The 20,312-nt window shown below is 53.9% G+C and overlaps 1 protein-coding gene across 3 annotated transcripts in view; it reads left to right on the forward strand.

The window, feature by feature from the left end:
- Ccdc13 (coiled-coil domain containing 13) overlaps positions 1-20,312 on the forward strand; it is a 37,015-nt gene that overhangs the window by 4,555 nt on the left and 12,148 nt on the right. For 2 of the 3 annotated variants that reach the window (XM_050141703.1, XM_050141704.1), the window contains exons 3-10: positions 587-735; positions 2,686-2,828; positions 4,416-4,505; positions 11,427-11,543; positions 12,534-12,638; positions 15,165-15,329; positions 18,069-18,245; positions 18,972-19,178. In XM_050141703.1, the coding sequence (XP_049997660.1) occupies positions 587-735; positions 2,686-2,828; positions 4,416-4,505; positions 11,427-11,543; positions 12,534-12,638; positions 15,165-15,329; positions 18,069-18,245; positions 18,972-19,178 (1,153 nt within the window). The remainder of the gene's footprint in view (positions 1-586; positions 736-2,685; positions 2,829-4,415; positions 4,506-11,426; positions 11,544-12,533; positions 12,639-15,164; positions 15,330-18,068; positions 18,246-18,971; positions 19,179-20,312) is intronic. The other variant, XM_050141705.1, reaches the window with a different exon arrangement.

The following is a 20,312-nucleotide window of genomic DNA, read 5'->3' on the forward strand; positions in this document are numbered from 1 at the left end:
CTAGGGAACGGGACGGAACCGAGAATTTGTAGATCTCTCACCTCAGCCCGCAGTCCCGCACATACCCCGAGACAGCAGCACCTAAACATCACTGCTCCAAAACTATGCAGTTCCCTACTTTTTTCTCTTAAATGATTGGTGTGAAGTTGAAAGATACCCAGCGTCTTCTCAGTGCTCTGGACTTGACAGTGCCATGGGAGCCGGGTGGCGCAGGTCTGCGCAGGCTAAGGTGGCCCCTGCTGGCCTGTGCCTAAGCACAGCTACTGATTCGTTGTCTCTGTCTAGTTTTGCTCCAAATCTATTTTTTGCTCACTTCAAACTGTACACAAATGCATCTGTACATGTGGACACACACTCCCACAAGCACACACAGTGAAGGTTTTTATACAACCCATAGGAAGAAATAAGCAGTGTGGTCCAAGCCTTCTAACATGGTGCTAAAGAAATTACTTTTCAGTCTTATTTTGTACAGACATCTTAGTGCCCCCTAGTGCCCAGACGTGGTACTACAAGCCTAGGCAGGCAGTGTGACCCTGGGCACTAGCTAGTGCCTATGAGGAGCAGCCGGTCCTCCTTTCCCTTGCAGGGTGCTGGAAGATGAAATCCAGCAGCTTCGTAGTGAGCTCAGGGAGACAGTCGATGAAAACGGGCGACTGTATAAGCTTCTGAAGGAGAGGGACTTTGAGATAAAACACCTCAAGAAGAAAATAGAAGAGGACAGGCTTGCCTTCACAGGTAACTGCTGTGGCTGCGCAGCCCAGGCAGCTGGGCTCCAGGGAGCAGCGCAAAGGTCCTGTGGTCACAGTGCTCTATGGAGTCGCTGAAAGGGTCTCTTTGTTTTTTGAGCTTGGCTTGGATGCTACCAGCAACTGTTTATGCTATTGAAGTTTCTGGAACCCAAACACCCTCAACAGGTACATGCCATCTCCAGCAGCTGCTATGCTGACCCTGGCCCTGTAGGTCTGAGCTACACTCTGATTCTGCCAATGGAGATCTTGGTGGCAGAGGTGTGAGAGACTCTTATTCTGCAGGTCTCGGGGTGACCTTGAGCCTGTGGTTGTGAGCTAGGCACAGGCTCTGCCTGATTGCCTCTGACCTTAGCCGAGGGAGTTGGCGAGGACTCTGACCCTGATGACTCAATGCCCCTGTGGACCACAGCACACGTCACAGATAGGTGTAGATGGGTGTAAACAGAAAGCCAGTGACCTGCGCTGTCCACCATGGGGACAGCAGGGCTGACCCTGCTCTTTCCAGAGTCCCACCCTGTCTCCCCCAGCAGGTCTGGCAAAGGTCTCACCAGAAAGGCCTCCACACCCTGACGGCCATGAGCAGCAAAGGTCCCATCAAAAAGACCTCCGCACCCTGACGGCCATGGGCAGCCGAATGTACCTATTCCCTCCATTCTTTGGCTTTTCCTGTTCAGAACAGAAAGCACAGGAGTCACGGCTCTGGTTTGTGAGGATAGACACTCAACTTTACTTCCGGCTGCTCAGGGGCTGGGGTGGAGGGAGGCTTGGTTAAGCCTGTAAGCTCCAGGCAGAGCAGGAGATCCATCTCTGCCACAGGGCTCTGTCTCTGCCTCCTCCTGAGACGGCTCAGCTCCACTCTGTGCTTTAGGGAGAGAAGTCTGGCTGGTCCTTGTTTGTCTGGTTTTTTTTTCTCCCCTTCTTTCCTCCCTCCCTCCCTTTTTTTCCCTGCCCCCCCATCTTCTCTTCCCTCTTCTTTTCTTCCCTTCACACCTCTGTGTAGCTCAGGTTGTCCTGGAACTTGGGGTCCTTTTTCAGCTCCTAAGTGCTTGGATTACTAGTGAACCACCAGACAAAGCTCCATCTCTCGTTTAACTTAGAATTACACCGGGCACAGCATACACTCCAGTTAGAATTCCTTTCTCCTCTTGCTGAGAGCTGTAGGAACTTTAGCGCCATCTCGGTCCCTTTGCGTCCTGCTTGCGTATTACAGATTTGTGGGATTTTTTTTTCCAGACAAGGTCTCATGTAACACAGGCTATAATCTGTTTCTCTGTGTAGCTAACACAGGCCTTGATCTCTTGGTCCTTTTGTCTCCACCTCCCAAGTGCAGGGATTGCAGACATGAGCTGCCATGCAGCTTTTCTGTGTGTTCTGCCCCCTGTATGGAAGCGCTCACAGTCAGGGCTGCAGCTTTTACTTTGTAGCTGCTGCACATATTTTAGACTGTCTTCACTCGCCCAGGGTTGCGGTTTCAGGAGCGAGGCTGTGCTGGAAGAAGCACCGGGAAGGCAGGGAAAGGATTTGCCATTCTCGCTGGGCTCTCTCCCTGCTCCTCCTGCTTCCTTGGACAGTCTTCTGGGGGCTGATAGTGGATTTTAAGTCCCAGGAGGAAATGAGCCCCCAGGAAGCCCATCCCTGAATCATTCCTGTTCTTCTCTGGGTAGCTGCCGGTTTTCTCTCTCTAGAACCCTCCCCACACATTGACAGTTGTTTCCCTCCAGAACCCTCCCCAACAGATTCTTTTGAGGATTGTGTTCCATGAGCAACAAGGGTGCTCACACTGCATCTTACCCCCAAGCTCAGCTGAAGTGGGGTTTCTTTACCTTCTGGAAGCCATGACTTCCTAGAGACCCTGCCTGATCCCCTGAACAGCAGCCATGTAGATTTGAGGTGCAGGTTGTATTTTTAATGGGCCTTGCCATTTCTTTAATTGTAGGGGCAACCGGGATGGCTGGGGATCTCGTTGCCACCAAAATCGTTGAACTGTCCAAAAAGAACCGGGGGCTGATGGCAGAGTCAGAGAGTGCGAAGGCCAGGGTGAAACAGCTGACTAACCGCATCCAGGAGCTGGAACACGAAGTAAGGGCCCGGGCTGCTCTTCCTCGGAGGGGACTCAGAGGGCCACACTTGGAGGTCCCAGGGCACAGTTTTTGCAGTGAGTTCCCCAGTTTCTGCCACATCCAGAGAGAGGGCGTATGACAGACAGCCAGGGGTCACTGGCTGTTGAGAGGAACCTGGCATGGTGTGGCTAAGGGAAATGGAAACAGAGCATGCCCCAAACTCCGTGTCTCCGTCCCCCATCCACCAGGAGGCCACAGTGGCAATCCTGCTGCTGGGTTTGCTGAGAGATGAACGATGTAGCCTTTTGTAGCCGCTTAGAACAAAGCCTGGTGTGTAGACGGCATCAGATAAACATGTGTGTAATCAGTTCCCAGAAACCCCTGCTCATCTGAAGCCACAGCCAGGACTAGTGATCCTGCCATGTTTGATCTCTCCCCTTTTGCTGTCCCCCCCTCCCAGCTAACCACAGACCCCCGCTGCTCCAGCAGGGGCACAGCCCGTGGTTCTGGTTCCTTAGGAGTAACGAGTTCCTCGGACTGGAGGGAGCCGGGAGTCTTTCCTGAGTCTGAAGTCTAGTCCCGAGGCCCAGCATGGCCCACCTGGTCCTCACACTGGCACTGAGCAAGAGTTTCTTCATTCTGGGATGATTTCTAGAGATTTGGCTCAGGTTCTGGGCCGCACACTGGAGGACTAGAGAAGGCATGGAGGCTTTGGTTTTGGGAGATGGAGCCATGTGGGCCAAGGAAGGAGAACAACACCTGGCAGGCAGCAGCGGCAGGAGTCGCTGGAAGGGGCGCACCCAGTAGGCCAGAAATTGTGGGCACAGTGTCCCTTTAAAGGGCCCAGAGGTTCGTAGTGCAGGGTCGGGAGAAAGCACAGGAGACCAGCATGGCCTAGCGCTGAACAGGATGCTCCCAGGGGCATGAGAGGGGACTGTGCCCCAAATCAGTGGCCACCACTGAAGGGTCAGCTGCCTGGCTACCTGCAGCAGGCTCGTCACATCCCTTGTCCTTCCTGTAGCCCAAAGTCTACATCCTCTTTATTCTCTGTCTCCACGGCTGAGAGGGTGTCTTGGGGTTTTATTGCTGTGAAGAGACACCTTGACCATGGCAACTTTTATAAAGGAAAGCATTTAATTGGGGCTGGCTTATAGTTTGGCCCGTTGTCATGGTCATGACAGGAAGCGAGGCAGCATGCAGACAGACGTGTGCTGGAGGGTGGCTGAGAGCTCTACATCCCAGTCCACACGCAGCAAGAAGAGAGAACAACACAGCCCAGCCCGCAGTGACACTCAAGGCCACACCTCCCAACAGTGCTGCTCCCTACTAGTCTGTGGGGGCCATGTTCATTCACACCACCACAGAACTGTGCTCTGGTTATTTATGAAGGTGCTCTGCCGGGGCAGCTAGGGAGCAGGGCTGACCACCAGCCAAACCTCTCCTGCCACAAGTAGCTTGCAAAGGGCATCCCTTCCATCAGTGGTCACAAGTGACCTGGGGGCTCAGACGCCAGGGCAGGGGCCACACACCCAGCCACAGCAGGTACTTTAGCTGGCTGTGCAGCTGCGAGCAGAACCAAGTATTAGCGCCAGGTTTGCTTTTTCAGCTGCAGATGGCACCAGCCAGGCCGCCGGCCAAGGGGACCACTGACCCAGGAGCCAAGCCACTGAGGACCCAGGCGGGAGACAGAGCCTTGGTAGGAGTTCTTCTCTGTGATGAGTCTGTGAGGTAGTCGCCACCTGGGCCTCCCCTCCCCATGCGTTCTCAGGTACCTGCCATGGTCCCCCACCCACTGCTCAGCCAAGGGCTCTTCTCTACTGCTGTGGCCTCCTCAGAGTGGCCCCAAGGGAACAGCCCTCTCTATGCCCTGTGGCCAGGATGCTTGGCAGAGGCAAAGGAAGGCTCGGCTGAGCCGGTTTCCGTGGGAGCTGGGGGAGCTGGTAGAGCTGGGGCCTCCAAGCCCTGCGGACATAAGATGAGGGTGGGAAGGGGGAGGCTGGTCTACCTAGCTGCCTGCTTCCAGGCATCTGTAGCCCCCTCGTGGGGAGACACCCACATAGCCTAATCCAGGCAGCAGGTATCCTCCCAGCTGCTCAGAGTTCTGTCCTTTTCCCCTCCAGTTTGTAGACATGTACATGTATTTGTGTGGGGGGGGGGAATGTGTGGGGTGTGCATGTGTGCTTTTATACTCATGGAGTCCAGAGGACAACCTCGGGTCATCCCCAGGAACGTCAGTTACTCCTTGGAGACAGTTTCTCACCAATTAGTGCCCTCTGGCTGGTTGAACTGCCCAGCTGGATTAGACTGGATTCTCCTGTCTCTGCCTCCCTGGCATTGGGACCATCAGCTTTTTACATGGGCTCCAGGGACTGAGCTCAGGTCCTCACAGTTGCAGCTTACCAAACAAGCCATCTCCCCCACCTCCTGTGCCAGGCACTGCAGTGTTGGGGGCCCCCGGGCAGCCCTGCAGGTTTGCAGATTCATCCCCAGACCCTTTTTTTAGCTAATGAATAGGCCACAAAAACAGGCCGTTCATGTGCCAGGTGGTGGCGCACGCCTTTAATCCCAGCACTGGGAAAGCAGTGGCAGGTGGATCTCTGTGAGTTCCAGGACAGCCAGGGTAATGCAGAGAAACCCTGTCTCAAACAAAGCAGGCCATGTGGATGTAGTTCCAAGAGAAGGTGAGTGGGCCGTATGTGGTTTTCCAGGGATGTAGAGCACAGCTCAGACTAAAGTGTCCCCAGAATGTCCCAGCAGAGTCCCCAGAATGTCCCAGCAGCCACACCAGTGAATTCTCAGGAAGCCAGAGCAGCTGCTACAGAGGCGACCAAACCCCAGGACTCCCAGCTCAGTGCTCCCTCTCCTGCCTCTTGTCCCCTCTTGCCCATGCCTCGGGATCAGACCACAGTTTGCTAATCTTGAGAGAAATTCAGTCCTGGGTGTGCAGCGATGGGCCCCTCGGGGTGTAGGGATAAGTGTGTAAACCAGTGTTGTTGCTGGGGAGGCAGCTAGTGTGCTCTTGGTGGAAGTGGAGAATGTCCTTTTTTATTATTACTTTATAAATAATACCAATAAAAATTCCCACTTCCTCCCCCTCCCACTTCCATCCCACTCCCCCCACACACACCCTCCTCCCCACGCTCCCTCCAGTCCTAAGAGAGGGCAAGGCACCCTGCCCTGTGGGAAGTCCAAGGCCTCCCCGCTCCATCCAGGCCTAGGAAGGTGAGCATCCAAAGAGAATAGGATCCCAAAAGGCCAGTACATGCAGTAGAGACAAATCCCAGTGGCATTATCATCGGCTTCTCAGTCTGCCCCAATTGTCAGCCACATTCAGAGGGTCCAGTTTGATCCCATGCTCCTTCAGTCCCAGTCCAGCTGGATTTGGTGAGCTCCCGTTAGCTCAGGCACACTGTCTCAGTGGGTGGGGTGAACCAACCCCTCGTGGTCCTGATTTCTTGCTCATCTTCTCCCTCCTCCACTCTTCAACAGGACCTTGGGAGCTCAGTCCAGTGCTCCGATGTGGGTCTCTGTCTCCTTCCGTTGCTGGACGAAGGTTCTTTGGTGATATTCAAGCTAGTCACCAGTCTGACTATGGGACAAGGCCAGTTCAGGCACCCTCTCCTCCATTGCCCAGGGTCCTAGCTGGGGTCATCCCTGTGGACTCCTGGGAACCCCTCCAGAGCCAAGCCTCTTGCCAACTCCAAAATGGCTCCCTCAATTAAGATATCTCCTTCCCTGCTCCCATATCTGTCCTTCCTCCATCACAACCATCCCACTCCCCCAAGCTCTCCCCACCCTTTCCCTTCTCCCCTCTCTCTACCCTTCTCCCCTTCCCTCTACCACTCCATGCTCCCAACTTTTGCATGGTGATCTTGTCTGCTTCCAATTTCCAGGAGGATCTATATATGTTTTTCTTTGGGTTCACCTTATTGCTTAGCTTCTCTAGGATCATGAGCTATAGCCTCAATGTCATTTGTTTATGGCTAGAATCCACTTATGAGTGAGTACGTACCATATTCTTTTTTTAAAAAAAAGATTTATTTTATTTATTTATTAAGTATACAGTGGTCTGCCTGCATATGTCCCTGCAGGCCAGAAGAGGGCAGCATATTTCATTACAGATGGTTGTGACCACCATGTGGTTGCTGGGAATTGAACTCAAGACCTTTGGAAGTGAAGCCAGTGCTCTTAACCTCCGAGCCATCTCTCCAGCCCCACCATATTCTTTTTTTTTGGGGGGGGGGGTCAGGATTACTTCACTCAGGATGATGTTTTCTATTTCCATCCATTTGTATGCAAAATTCAAGATGTCATTGTTTTTTACCGCTGAGTAGTACTCTAATGTGTAGATGTGCCACACTTTCTTTATCCATTCTTCCATTGAGGGGCATCTAGGTTGTTTCCAGGTTCTGGCTATTACAAACAATGCTGCTGTGAACATAGTTGAACAAATGCTTTTGTAGTATGATTGGGCATCTCTTGGGTATATTCCCAAGAGTGGTACTGCTGGATCCTGAGGTGGGTTGACTCCCAATTTTCTGAGAAACCACCACACTGATTTCCAAAGTGGTTGCACAAGTTTGCATTCCCACCGGCAATGGATGAGTGTTCCCCTTACTCTACATCCTCTCCAGCATAAGCTATCATTGGTGTTTTTGATTTTAGCCATTCTGACAGGTATAGAATGGTATCTCAGAGTTGTTTTGATTTGCATTTCCCTGATAGCTGAGGAAGTTGAACATGTTCTTAAGTATCTTTTGGCCATTTGGAATTCTTCTGTTGACAATTCTCAGTACCCCATTTTTTAATTGGGTTATTTAGAATTTTTATGTTTAGTTTCTTGAGTTCTTTATATATTTTGGAAATCAGACCTTTGTCTGATGTGGGGTTGGTGGGCAATGTGCCTTCCTGCCAAAGAACACTTCCAACCTGCCCTTGGCTTACCCAGTCCCTTGAGGTCCCCTGACTTGAGCTATCCTGTGTAATATCGTCAGGTCCCTTGTTAGCCTGACAGGATTATCTGCCTTGTCACACAGGGATCAAGCCCTGAATTCTGTCCACCAGGGGCTAAGAGGAAAAGTAACGGCTGTGTAAAGGGAGTGTTATGGAATTGAGAAACAGGTCAGACCTGAGCTGGCAGCAGGAGCTTATCCTCCATCTGCAAGCTAGCAAGTCGAGAAGGTGCCCTGTCGCGACCATGCTCTGGTGAAGTGGGTGGTGAAGGCCTTCCAGGGGGAGCAGAGCCTTCCAGGGGGAGCAGAGCCTTCCAGGGGGAGCAGAGCCTTCCAGGGGGAGCAGAGCCTTCCAGGGGGAGCAGTGCCTTCTAGGGGAAGCAGTGCCTTCCAGCATAAAGGATGGGAACCAGAACTGCATAGCTGGCTCACCGGGGTGTCAGTTGGATGGCATTTGGTTGGACCCCAAAGCCCACAAACAGGAAAAGGACAATGAACCAACATAAAACTGGTTAGGGAGGAGCTAGGCAGTGGTGATGCATGCCTTTAATCCCTGAGCCTGAGAGGCAAAGGCAGGCGGATCTCTGAGTTTGAGGCCAGCCTGGTCTACACAGTGAATTCCAGGACAGTTAGGACTGTTTCACAGAGAAAACCTGTCTCAAAAAAAAAAATCAAACAAACAGGTTATGGGGCACCCAGGGAAGGCTCTCAAGTGCCCGCTGGGGTAGAGGTCTCAGAAGGATTCTGTAACCATCCTAAGGACCCTGGGTCTCTGACAAAGAGTGTGCCGGATTACAGATCTCATCTTGTCCAGGTCAGGTCCTTTCCCTGTCATCTGCTCAAAGATAGAACAAAACCATGTCTGATCATTGCACCCAAAGCCTGCTTCTCACTGCATGTTCCGGCCCCAGTCTCCTCTGGAGTGCAGCTGAAGGCCTTCCTCTCTGCAAGAAGTTCAGAAGGTTGGGCTGTGAGCAGTCAGCAATGCCTGTTCCCAGAGCACTGTGGCTGTTCCTTCAGAAGGGGCCAGAGCAAAGCCTGTGGTAGCTGGGAGGGAGAGTGGGCCCCATTCCCTGGCCTCTCTAGGATGTCGGCTGCTCACCCAATTCAAGGGGCCTTGGCTCACCTCCCGTGTGCCTCCCACACTCCTGAGGCTAGTGTTGACCACCTCTGTGGTGAGGAGGTGGGGTAGTGGGATTCACAGCCTGGCTCTAGATCCAGATGTATCCAGCGTCTCACACTCTGAACAGCTAGCTTTCCAGATGCTGTCAGATCCCAGAGCTACCCGTGCTCATGCCCTCCTGCAGTACCCGAAGCGGGATTGCCAAGACCCTACGGCTCATGGCACGAAGCCCAGAGCAGCAGGAGAGGATGCTTGCTGCCGCTCCGCCAGGCTGGATGTTAAAACACAACTAACAGAGAGAAGAAAACGTGAGTGGCAGGCAGCCACGAGGGCAGCAAGTGTATACTTTTTCAAGGATCTGTTTGCATTTTGTGGAATTCTCCACTCTGCAAATATCGTCCACGTTGATTTTTTGCTTTGATCCTGGCAGCGGCGTTGATGCAGTCAGGGACTCCTGGATCCCACGGCCAGGCCCGATTTCTGTGGCCACTCCTGGATCCCACGGCCAGGCCCTATTTCTGTGGCTACTGCTTGAATCCCACGGCCAGGCCCGAGTTCTGTGGCCACCGCTTTTCTGTAGGTGGCCCCAAGTTTCACGGAGGTCTGCAGACTTGATCTGCTGGGCCTTTCCTTCACGCTAACATTTGCGCCGTGTTTCTCTTGGTGTTTGCTAAAGGAAGCAGTCACCCTTTGACACCACCCTGCATCCCTGAAGCCAGGCCCTTGGTACACTGGGGCAAGAACATAGGTCTCAGCATGGCCTGATGAGTACTTAGCATGCTAACCAACCTCACTGTTGCCACGACAATCTGTAGCAGCACTGGCAGCCGAAGCTCTGATTGGAAGACTTGGCCAGGACAGCAGAGGACCAGGCTTCTAATCCCTCTGTGCTGTCCCGACCCTGCGCCTGCCAGGACAGCAGAGGACCAGGCTTCTAATCCCTCTGTGCTGTCCCGACCCTGTGCATGCCAGGACAGCAGAGGACCAGGGTTCTAATCCCTCTGTGCTGTCTCTGACCCCGTGCCTGCCAAGGCAGCTTTGCCCCCCACCCCCAGACTTGATTTTCATCCACTGAAAGGGGGTTAACTTGATCATGGAGGTCGCAAGAAAATCCACTGAGACAGAAACAGGCAATATGAGCTGCGGGGCTGTGTCCCCAGCACCCCAGCCGCCTGGCTAGCTTATGCCCCGAAATAACAACACACAAATTGTATTCTTTTAAACACTGCTTGGCCCATTAGCTTTAGCCTCTTCTCAGCTAACTCTCACACCTGGACTAGCCCATTTCTAATAATGTGTGTGGTGCGCTTACCGGGAAGATTCTAGCCTAGGTCCATCCTGGGTCGGAGCTTCACATCTGCCTCTGCCCGGGAGAGTGGAGCATGGCCTCTCTGCTCCAGAGAGCAGAGCTGTCAAGTCTGAGCTCACTTCCTCTTCCTCCCAGCATTCTGTTCTGTTTATTCCTCCCACCTATGTTTTAACCTATCAGGGCCAAGCAGTTTCTTTATTGCTTAACCAATGAAATCAACAGATTGATATATGACACTCCCACATCATATATGTATTTTTACATTTTATTTATTTATTTTATGTGTATTGGTATTTTTCCTGTATGTATATCTGTGTGAGAGCATAGGATCCCTGGAAGTGGAGTTACAGACAGTTGTGAATTGCCATGTGGGTGCCGGGAATTGAACCTGGGTCCTTTGGAAGAGCAGCCAATAATCTTAACTTCTGAGCCATCTCTCCAGTCCTGACAGTATATTGATCATGTATTCCCCACATTTGCCTCAAACATCATTCTCATCATAGAGACAGGGTCTCACTGTGTAGCCCTGGCTGTCCTAGAACTTGCTGTGTAGATCAGGCTGGTCTTGAACTCACAGAAATCCATCTGACTGTGTCTCCCAAGTGCTGGGATCAAAGGCGTGTGCCACTACGCCCAGTTCAGACAATAGTTTTTTAAGAGAAAAGATGAAAAGCAGATGTCCCCGAGTTCCAGCATGTGTCTTCCAGGGCTGTTGTTTCAAACCACATTCCATTAAAGCAAACACGTAGCACCCCACTCTGCTGGCGGATTCATGGCCTGTGCTGGCAACTCCAGCCGCAGAAGAGGCCCTGAGCTGGGGAGTTAATGTGCCTGGTGAGCTGGTGCGGCTTTCTGCAGATGAACAGAGGATACTCTTAGCATAAGCCTGTCTCAGGGCACAGCAGAGTATCTGGGAGATGTGGAACCTGCTGCCTCCCCTAGATGTTCCAGCCTTGGACATGCGTGTAGCCACACGCATGTGCGTACAGTACACAGAGCAAACAGGTCAGCCCTGAAGCTGGACTGTCCCTGCTCCACCCTACATAGCCAGGTAGCTCAGGCTTCTTACGCTTTACCTCCCACCACCTCAGCTTTGCATCTCAAGGCGCTGGGGATTTCTGAAGACTCCAGCCCTTGCCCAGCTCCTGGAACATACATTAGACAGACAGTAGCCCTGACTGTTATTACTACATAGGCCATAGTGACGACTTCCTCTCTGTTCTTCCGAACCAGCTGGAGTCCCCAGAGGTGAAAGCTCTGCAGGAAAGGCTTGCAGCCACCAACCTGAAGATGAGCGACCTGCGCAACCAGATCCAGTCTGCAAAGCAAGAACTCCGTGTGGCCCAGAAGGTCTCTCAGAGTCAGGGCGTGGGATTTCTTACGTGGCCAGGGTTGGTCCCAGGAAAATCCTGACTTCCAAAGTCCTGCCCGCTGGCTTCTCCTCCAAAGCAGGTGGCCTTTCTCCTGCCGCTGCTAGGTCAGCTCTGCCTGGGGGCAGGACGACTGGCTACCTGGGGGCTGCCCACTGCCCTGGGATCTGCCTATGGACTGAGATTAGCTCTGCCCATGGGGAGAGGCCTGGGAGCCTTCCCTGCACCTCCCCCACCCCCCGCTGTCCTGTGCCCTGGTAGACCCTAGATTTCCACTCAGCATGCTGCCTGGCCACCTGCTGCCTTCTGTGACCTGCAGTGTAGACAATGAACAGAGAATTTGTGCCCTGAGAGCTCCTTTCAGAGGAAATTGCTCAGGTGTAGCGTGTAGGCCCAAGGGCCAGCTGACTGTTGGTATTGACATGGTGAATTCTCTGGCAGGTTTCCTCCTTGCTGGCCAAGAGTTCCAAAACAGTGTTCTGTTGTGGAAACAAGGGCCAGAGCCTCGGCCGGCTGGACGGGGGTCAGTTTGGTGACATAGGGAGGGTATTAGTTCTACCCCAAAGCCCTGAGACAGGCCTGACCTCATACAACTTTGACGGCCACGGGTCAGATCTTCCCGAGACAGAACAGCCTCGTTCGATTCTTCTGTGCTTCCAAGAGACTCTTGGCAGTGACCATCACAAAGGGCCAGGCCCCAGCAGCAGTTCCTGAGCCAACAGGAGTTCTGTGATAACAGGCGTGTGGGCTCTGTGGGTCAGGGCGGTGCTGGAGTGTCACAGAGCCACCTCGCCAGACAGAGACAAACTGAGCAGTGACAGCCGAGCTCTGAGGTGTGAGGAAGGCCATACCAAGGGAGCCGCCATCGGGAACCCCACCCCAGCACCGAGTCCCGTGCAGTGAGCGGCAGGAAGGACTGGGGGGCCTCTCTCCTGTCACGCTGAGCTCTGAGCCCCTTGCTTTATTTCAGGTTCTGGCCAATGAAGTTGGTGAAGACGTTAACATCCAGCAACTCCTGGCCTCACCAGGGACCTGGAGGGGGAGGGCTCAACAAATCCTAGTTTTACAGAGTAAGGTGAGTGAGAGTCTCCCAGCCCTGAACAAAAGGCCTGAGTGCCCCCCAAAACACCGCCCTGGCCCACGGCACGACCTTGCAGATTGCAGGCTTCCATCCTCCTCCGCCTGGTGTTCATTTGTTATTGCGTGCACATGCACATATGTAATGCTTTTTACGTGCCTGGCCTCGCGTGTGACTGGCTTCTCTATGGGCTTGTTTTCCCCAAGTTCATGTAACTTCGCGTGACTGCTCTCATGGTAGGCTTTTTCCAGTCTCGTCCCAGAGACTTGCAAATCCCCTTTGAACGGTTTTGGTAACCAATAAAACAGCCTGGTCTCCCTTCTTGTTTTCTGAGTGTTTTGACACATACCAGAGGAAGTGAGCAAAGGCAGCCAGAGCTGATGGACTTGTGTCCAGAGCCAGCCCTCTCCTCAGCACCTGTGGGTCGGCACTCAAGTTACTGTCTCTGCCTCAGTTCCCACATCTGCGCACCTGTTCCCCATCCCTTGTGCTCTGGCAGAAATGACCATGTCAGCACGTGTGGGGCAGAGGTTCTCAGAACAGCGCCATCCTGGCGGGGTCACTGGACAGTGGTTAGCCAAGGCTCGCTGCCCCACCACCCTCATTTCTGTAGACTGAGAAGCTTGTGGAAGACGTGGGGTTCCCTCAGTTCCTCAAGCATACCACCTACATTCCCAGGCTCCAGGCCCCCACCCTGCTGGGTGGCTTTTCCCGTAGGATCTTTTGTGAAACCTTTGAAGCCAGCATGAGGGCACCCCAAGACTTTGGGATCCTAGAGGCGTGAACTCAAGTCTCCTTACCTTTAAGTGCCCAACACATGCCAGCTCAACAGATCCCCCACCGCTGTCACTGAGCTATGTTTTTAGTGTCCTATCTACTACCACGCCGCCTTGAGATGACTGCATCTGATTCGTGATGTAAGAGACACACTGGAGAGGAGCTGCTTCTGGCACGGGGCTGTGAAAGCTGGGCCATCTACTTAGAAGTTAAACTAGATCCCCGCCTCTCACTCTGAAAATATCAGCTCAAAATGTATCAGAGACCTCAGTGTAAACACTCAGAAAATACATAAAGAACTCATAACAAAGGAACAAGTAACCCATTTTTAAATGTAGAACGATTTCCACGTACACTTCAGAGGAGAAGGAATGTGAATGGTTAGCAAGTGTGTGTGCTTGTGTGTGTGCACATGTGCACAGAGGCAGAGATGACATGAGGTGTTGCCTCCACCGTGTTGAAGGAGCATCTCTTCCTACACGCAGAGCTCAAGGACTCAGCTAGTCTAGCTAGCCAGCTTGTCCCAGGGCTCCCTGTCTCTGTGTCTCAGGTGGTGGGATTACAGGCAGGGCTCCACCTCCATGCCTGCCCTGCCCTCCGTGTGGGCACTGGCATGGCGAGCCATCTCACCAGCCCTCACGTGTTTTAAATAGTCGACAGCCTTAGCCTTAGTGAAATACAAGTCAAAACTCAATTAAGACTCCATGTCTTCTAGTTAGGAGCACAGTCATGGAGAAAATCACCACACTGGCGAGGGCGTGGGAACGAGGAGCGTTGTGCACCATGGGGTCCTGCACATGGTTCTTGTGGCCACCGTGGGGGTCCCTATAGAGGGACTTCAAAAGCTGACGCTAGAGCTACGGTGTGATGCAACTCCGGGTACCACTCTGGATAAGTACCTGGAGGAGTCTGCTCAGCACACAGACACCTGCTTACTGAGTGGTCGCAGTCTGGTGCCCATCCGTAGGTAAGAGAGATGTGGCGTGCATAAAGCGTGGCGTCTTAGCCATGAATAAAAAGCAAAAGCATGATATTTGCCGGAAATGGATAGGACTGGAGATGGTTGTGTTAAGTGTAACAAGCCACACTCAGAGAAACAATGTTTCGTGTTTTCTCTCCTAGAGGACTTTTTAAAATGACCTAAAAGATGGGCAGTGAAGAGGAGGAAACCAGGGAGGGAGGGGAGCCAGTGCCATTCAAACAGGTCACAAATGTAAGGGACGGTTGCAGAAAAACCACCGTTTTGTACAGTTACTGTAAGTGTTGAAATGTATAATAAAAATGAATGTTTGATTTAAGAAAGAAAATCACCCATGGCTTTTGTTAAAATATGGCTTCCAGGCCCTTCCTGCCCCCAGAGCCCTACATCTTGGTCTGAAGCGAGCTCCAAGACTTGTCTTTCCAGCAAGAACTTAAGGGGCTTGCTGGGCTCAGGTGGGTTGGGGTGCTGAGCCCTCCCCCCCCCCATTGCAGCACCATGCAGAACGTACCCTCGGGCAGACCCATGTTCCTAACGGGACTGAGATTCAGAGGGTCCAGGAGCCTGGGACAGCCACAAGCAAAGGATCTTTCTCACTGAACCCCTTGGACAGCTCCCCCATTTGCTGAAGATCTTCCTAGCCGGGGCCATCCTGTGCCACACCTGGAAGGGCGGCTCCACTTTTAGTCTGGCAGACTCCTCCAAGGCACCCAAGTGGCAGGCCCCCTGGCTGTGCACTGTGGAACAGCCAGCTTTGCCATCCTCAGGTCCGAGAGCTTGAGAAGCAACTGGGACAGCGTCAGAACAAGACGACAGGCTCTTTGGGCTCGGAGCCGCTGCCTGTCGGTTCAGACCCACGGAAGCTGACAGCGCAAGAGAAAAACCTGCTGAGGATCCGCAGCCTAGAGAGGGACAAGCAGGAAAGCTGGGAGGTGAGGCGGGCCCAGCCATAGGCGTCAGCACACGGGTGGGAGGTCCACAGCACCCATCCCTCACCCTGGGCCTGTGGCAGTGTGAGGAGAGCTGTATGTGGAGGTGCAGGGTGTCCTGGTCGCTGTCCCTGTGGTGATGAACGTCTGACAAAGCAGTGTGAGGACAGAAGGGTTGGCTTCATCTCTGTCGGCAGGGAAGGGTGGTGGCAGGAGCGGGAGGCAGGGGGATGTGTGCTGTGGTGTGCCTGGCTTCCTCTGGATCTCCGCCAATGGGATGCACTATCCACATTCAGGGTGGGTCTCTTCTCCTCTGCAAACACCCTCACAGGCATGCCCAGAGTGTGTCTTCTCGGTGATGGTGATTCCAATCCAGACACCCTCACACTGGATCACATTCCCAGGAATAGAATGGGGGCGGGCCTGAAGGAAGCCCACCAAGCTCTGAACAGAGTGGGCAGCCAGCGCTCCAGGCTCTGTTACTGCTGACTCGAGTGGCCCTCGCTCGGCCCACAGCACCGGACAGAGGCTTCCAACAGTCCCACGGGAAACCCCATCTGCCTGTGCCGGGGTGCCAGGACCTTTATCATAGCCTCGTCAGCTGCATATCAGCCGTCTGTAGGGCTGGGCACACTGGGTCCTGCTGAACCTTGTATGCCAGCATCATCACCAAGGCACTTTGATTTGTGAAGGTCGTGGGCCCCTGAGCTTCAGACCAGTGACATGGTTTAGGGGGAGGGAGGTGATGGGAGGGGTGAGAGCCTGTCCTCTTTGGGGTTTCTATGGCTGTGAAGAGGCACCATAACCTTGGCAACTCTTATAAAGAAAGACGTTTAATTGGGGCTGGCTTACAGTTCAGAGGTTTAGCCCATCATCATCATGGTGGGAAGCATGGCAGACATGGTGCTGGAGAAGGGAGTTCTACGGCTGATCCATTGACATCAGAAGTCACTGTGATACACTGGCTAGGCTTAGCTTCTGAGACTCACAACCCACTTCCCAGTGACATGCCTCCTCCAACAAGGCCACGCCTCCTAATAGTGCCACTCCCTGTGGCCAAGCAGTCAAGCCCATGAGTCTATGAGCAGGAATGGCTTTCGTTCCTATTCAAGCCAACACAGAGGCAGAGTGACAGTCCCTCCGAGATGTGACCAAGGACTCACACGGAGGTAGGAAACTGACGGTGGCAGACTGGACACATGGGATGTGGAGGGTGACTCCGGGGACAGGGAAGGGAGATGTGGGAAGAATCATAAAGAACCCGCAGGATCAGGAAGGCAGTTTTACCTGCGCCTGGCTGCAGTACACGCTGTCTATAAGAAGATGTTTAGAAGAGATTGCCTGAGTCACAATGGCCATGGGAGGAGACAGGTCCTAGGCCCATGTCGTCCTCTGTCCAGGTAGTCACGAGAGCCTGTGGAGCAAGAGGTGAGCAGTGGCCCCCGCCTGTCCAGAGCTGGGTAGAGCCATCATGTCCTACCGCTCCACTTGTCCATGGTCTTTAGCTATGCTGATGTTGTTCCAGCCATAATGGACCCAGGAAGGAGCCATCTGCTGCCCCACCCACCCTAGCAACTCTGAAGGGCTTAGGTGGCCTGCCTGGCCTCTGCCTCTGCCTGGCCTCTGCCTCTGCCTGGCCTCTGCCTCTGCCTGGCCTCTGCCTCTGCCTGGCCCACCTCTGCCTGGCCCCTGCCTCTGCCTGGCCCCTGCCTCTGCCTGGCCCACCTCTGCCTGGCCCCTGCCTCTGCCTGGCCCCTGCCTCTGCCTGGCCCACCTCTGCCTGGCCTCTGCCTCTGCTGGCCCCTCCGCAACCTCTAGCATGCACAAGATGTTAGCTCTTCTCAGCAGCTCCCATTTCTGCTCAGCTGTCCCCTCCCCCACATCCCAGTAGGCAGCAGTCTCTCTCCCAGGCTTGGGGGTCGCTCCTTAGGAACAGCCTCACCCAGCTCATGCCACAGTGCACACAGTAGGCCCACAGGACATGTAAGAATGAAGGCATGAGCGGCTCCAAAAATGCGTGAAGTGTGAGGGCATCTAGCTCATATGGGACAGGACCAGGTGCAGAATGCAGAGGGGATTCCCGTCTCTACACTGTAGGAATGTAGCAGAAGCCCTGTTAGCTGTGTGGCCCCTTGCTCCCAACAGTAGTCAGTAGTCAGCTCCCATCAGCACTGTGTTTCTGTTAGAAACCATAAACACAACACAAGTAAAGTGGACGTGGGCCATTTTGGTGAAGAAACGAGTTTGGTAGGCAGTGTGGCTAGTTGTAGTTATGTGCTGTGTGTACAAGAGAGCATGTGTGCACGCATGTGCGCCTGTGTGTGTGCACATGTAGAGTCCAGGCGTGTGTGCATGTATGTGCGTGTGTGTGCACATGTAGAGTCCAGGCATGTGTGCGCGCATGTGCGTGTGTGTGCACATGTAGAGTCCAGAAGACAATTGGAGGACTCACCTTCTATTCCTGTCCCAGAGATGAAGCTCGGGTTTCAGTCTTCTGAGCCATCTTGCCAGTCTTCATGTTGTTTTCTAAGTCAGGAGAGACACGCTGCTATCCCTTAGAGCTGTCTGCCACATGCCCATCAGGAAAAGGGGGAGCCGGGTCTGCCTGCGGTTGGCCCTGGTGCTATCCCTGGTTCCTGTGGCCTTCCACAGCTGCCCCTTCGGAGTCTCCCCAGTCAGTGGGGACTGGGTTACCCTGAACTACGGCATGTGCTAGCCTCAACTCTCACTCGCTAATTACAGAAACTGGCCAGTGAGCGGGACACCCTCCAGACAGAGCTGGAAGAACTGAGAAGGAAGTTTGAGGGCATGCGCTCTCGCAACAAGGTGCTGTCCAGCGAGGTGAAGACCCTCAAGACCCAGATGGTGACCCTGGTGGAGAAGGGCAGGCATGACGATGAGCTGATTGATGCCCTCATGGTATGCAGGCAGGGGGCATTGAGCGCAGAGACACTCAGAGGCTTCCTACAGTGAAGTCCTGCCTCTGGGACACAGCCTCCCAGAGTGCCTGAGGGAAATAGCCATGACCCTGGCGCCCTTGGCCTTGGGACCCCAGAGGGGATGGCACTCTGTAATGGGGTGAGATAGGGGCACCCACCTCTAGGGTCAGTCTGCCTCTGTGGGCACCTCACTGCCGCTTCTGTGCCTGGGGTGCTCTGAGTCCCCATTTTCTCCTGAGGTCTCCTGTCCCAGGTCATAGTGTCGTTCCTCTTTGCCCCAAAGCAAGAGCTTCTGTCTTTAGAGCCTCCCTGGGGATATGTCCAGGGTCCAGGCCTCAGGTCAGGTGCTGATGGGCTCCTCACACAGCATTGCTGGATCAGTGCTTCCTCACACTCACGCATGTGCCTATCAGCTGGGCACACCCCCCCACACACACACCGAACTGCCTTCTGGTAACTAAAGGGTCACTTTTCCCATCTGGCCTTCTTGGCCCCAGTCTCCCAGGAGGAAATCCGAGGCCAGAAGGCATCAGAGTTGAACCTTGAATCTGCAGGGAGGGTGCTCCTGGTTCTCAGTCGGAAAACTAGTGTCTCCCGCTAGGGAAAGTCAGATGGCTCCGGGTAATGAAGCCAGCTGCCCTGTCCTGTCCTTTCCTACCCAAAGTAGTCCAAGGCTGCCTCTACCTGCCCTCTGTCTGACCCTCAGGACCAGCTCAAGCAGCTGCAGGACATTCTGGGCAGCCTGAGTGTGCAGGAGGAATCGAGGCGCACATCCCAGCACCACCTGGACCAGAAGGTCAACAGTGAGGCCCAACGGAGCAGCAGCCTTGTGGCCCAGCTGCGGGCCATGGTGGCCGAGCGTGAGGCCAAAGTGCGGCAGCTGGAGCTGGAGATTGGGCAACTCAGTGTCCAGGTGAGCAGGGTGCCACATGGGCCAGCCTGTCAGTGCCCGGCTAGCAACTCAGTGTCTAGGTGAGCGGGGTGCCACCTGGGGGGGTGGCGTCAGTGCCTGGCTAGCAGCTCAATGTACAGGTGAGCAGGGTGCCACTCGGGCCGGCCCGTCAGTGCCCGGATAGCACCTTCTACCTCCTTGCTCTCAAGTCAGCACTGGCCACACTGCGCCATCCTGGGTCCACGTGGACCCCTTGCGTCCAGCGGCCATCTGTCTAATTCTGTATTCACGTTTCCTTCCTAAAACACAAGCCCTGTCTGTGGGCCACACCACCCTGAGCACGTGTGATCTGTCCCTGCTCAGCTCAAAGCCACCCCTGGCTTCCTGTCACCCCCACCTTCACCAGGGCCAAGAGGATCCAGACTCCTCCCAGCTTATCCTCTCGCGTCTGCAGCTGTGGCCCCCACCTTCATGATCCATGTGGGAGCTGTGTTCCAGCCATGCTCACGCTGCAGTCAGTAGGACGGCCACACTTCTTTTTTAATTAAAGCTCTTTTAAATCTTTGACAATGTCATACATGTATGAAAGGTATTTGGGCTGTTTTCATAACCTCCGTTAACCTCTCCCACCCTCCCCACTCCCACTCTGACTCTTTCTTCCCAACGTGTCTCCTGCTTTCTTCTTTTCTGTGTGTGTGTGACCACTGAATTTAATTAGGGTTGCTTTAGCATTAAGGGAGGACAACTCACCAGTGGCTACTACACTGAAGAGAGTTGAGTCCTCAGCCACCATTGGCTGTCAGGAATTCCCGAGAGGGGTGTGGCCTTATGAGCCCCTCCCCTCCCCCTGCTGGAGCGTTGGCAACAGCAATTGTTTCGTAGCTCCCCTCCTGTCCTCATTATGCTCTTCCTGGCCCTGTTCTTCCTGTTCGCTGAGCCCCAGAGAGGGGGGTGCAGGTGTCTCATTTAGGGCTAAGCTCTCGGCCACTCGTTCTCAGCACTTTGACCAGTTGTGAGTCTCTGACTGTCACTTACCGCAAGCAGAAGCTTCTGTGACCGAGGCCGAACCCCACACTAAACTGCAGTATAACATGCGTGGAGGACATTTAGCAACATAGCATTAGAAGATCCGTCCCTACTGTCTGTGACCTCCCC

Source organism: Alexandromys fortis, unplaced genomic scaffold, assembly GCF_014885135.2.
Source record: "Alexandromys fortis isolate MF-2015 unplaced genomic scaffold, M_Fortis_MF-2015_v1.1 scaffold_44, whole genome shotgun sequence".
Lineage (NCBI taxonomy): Eukaryota > Metazoa > Chordata > Mammalia > Rodentia > Cricetidae > Alexandromys > Alexandromys fortis.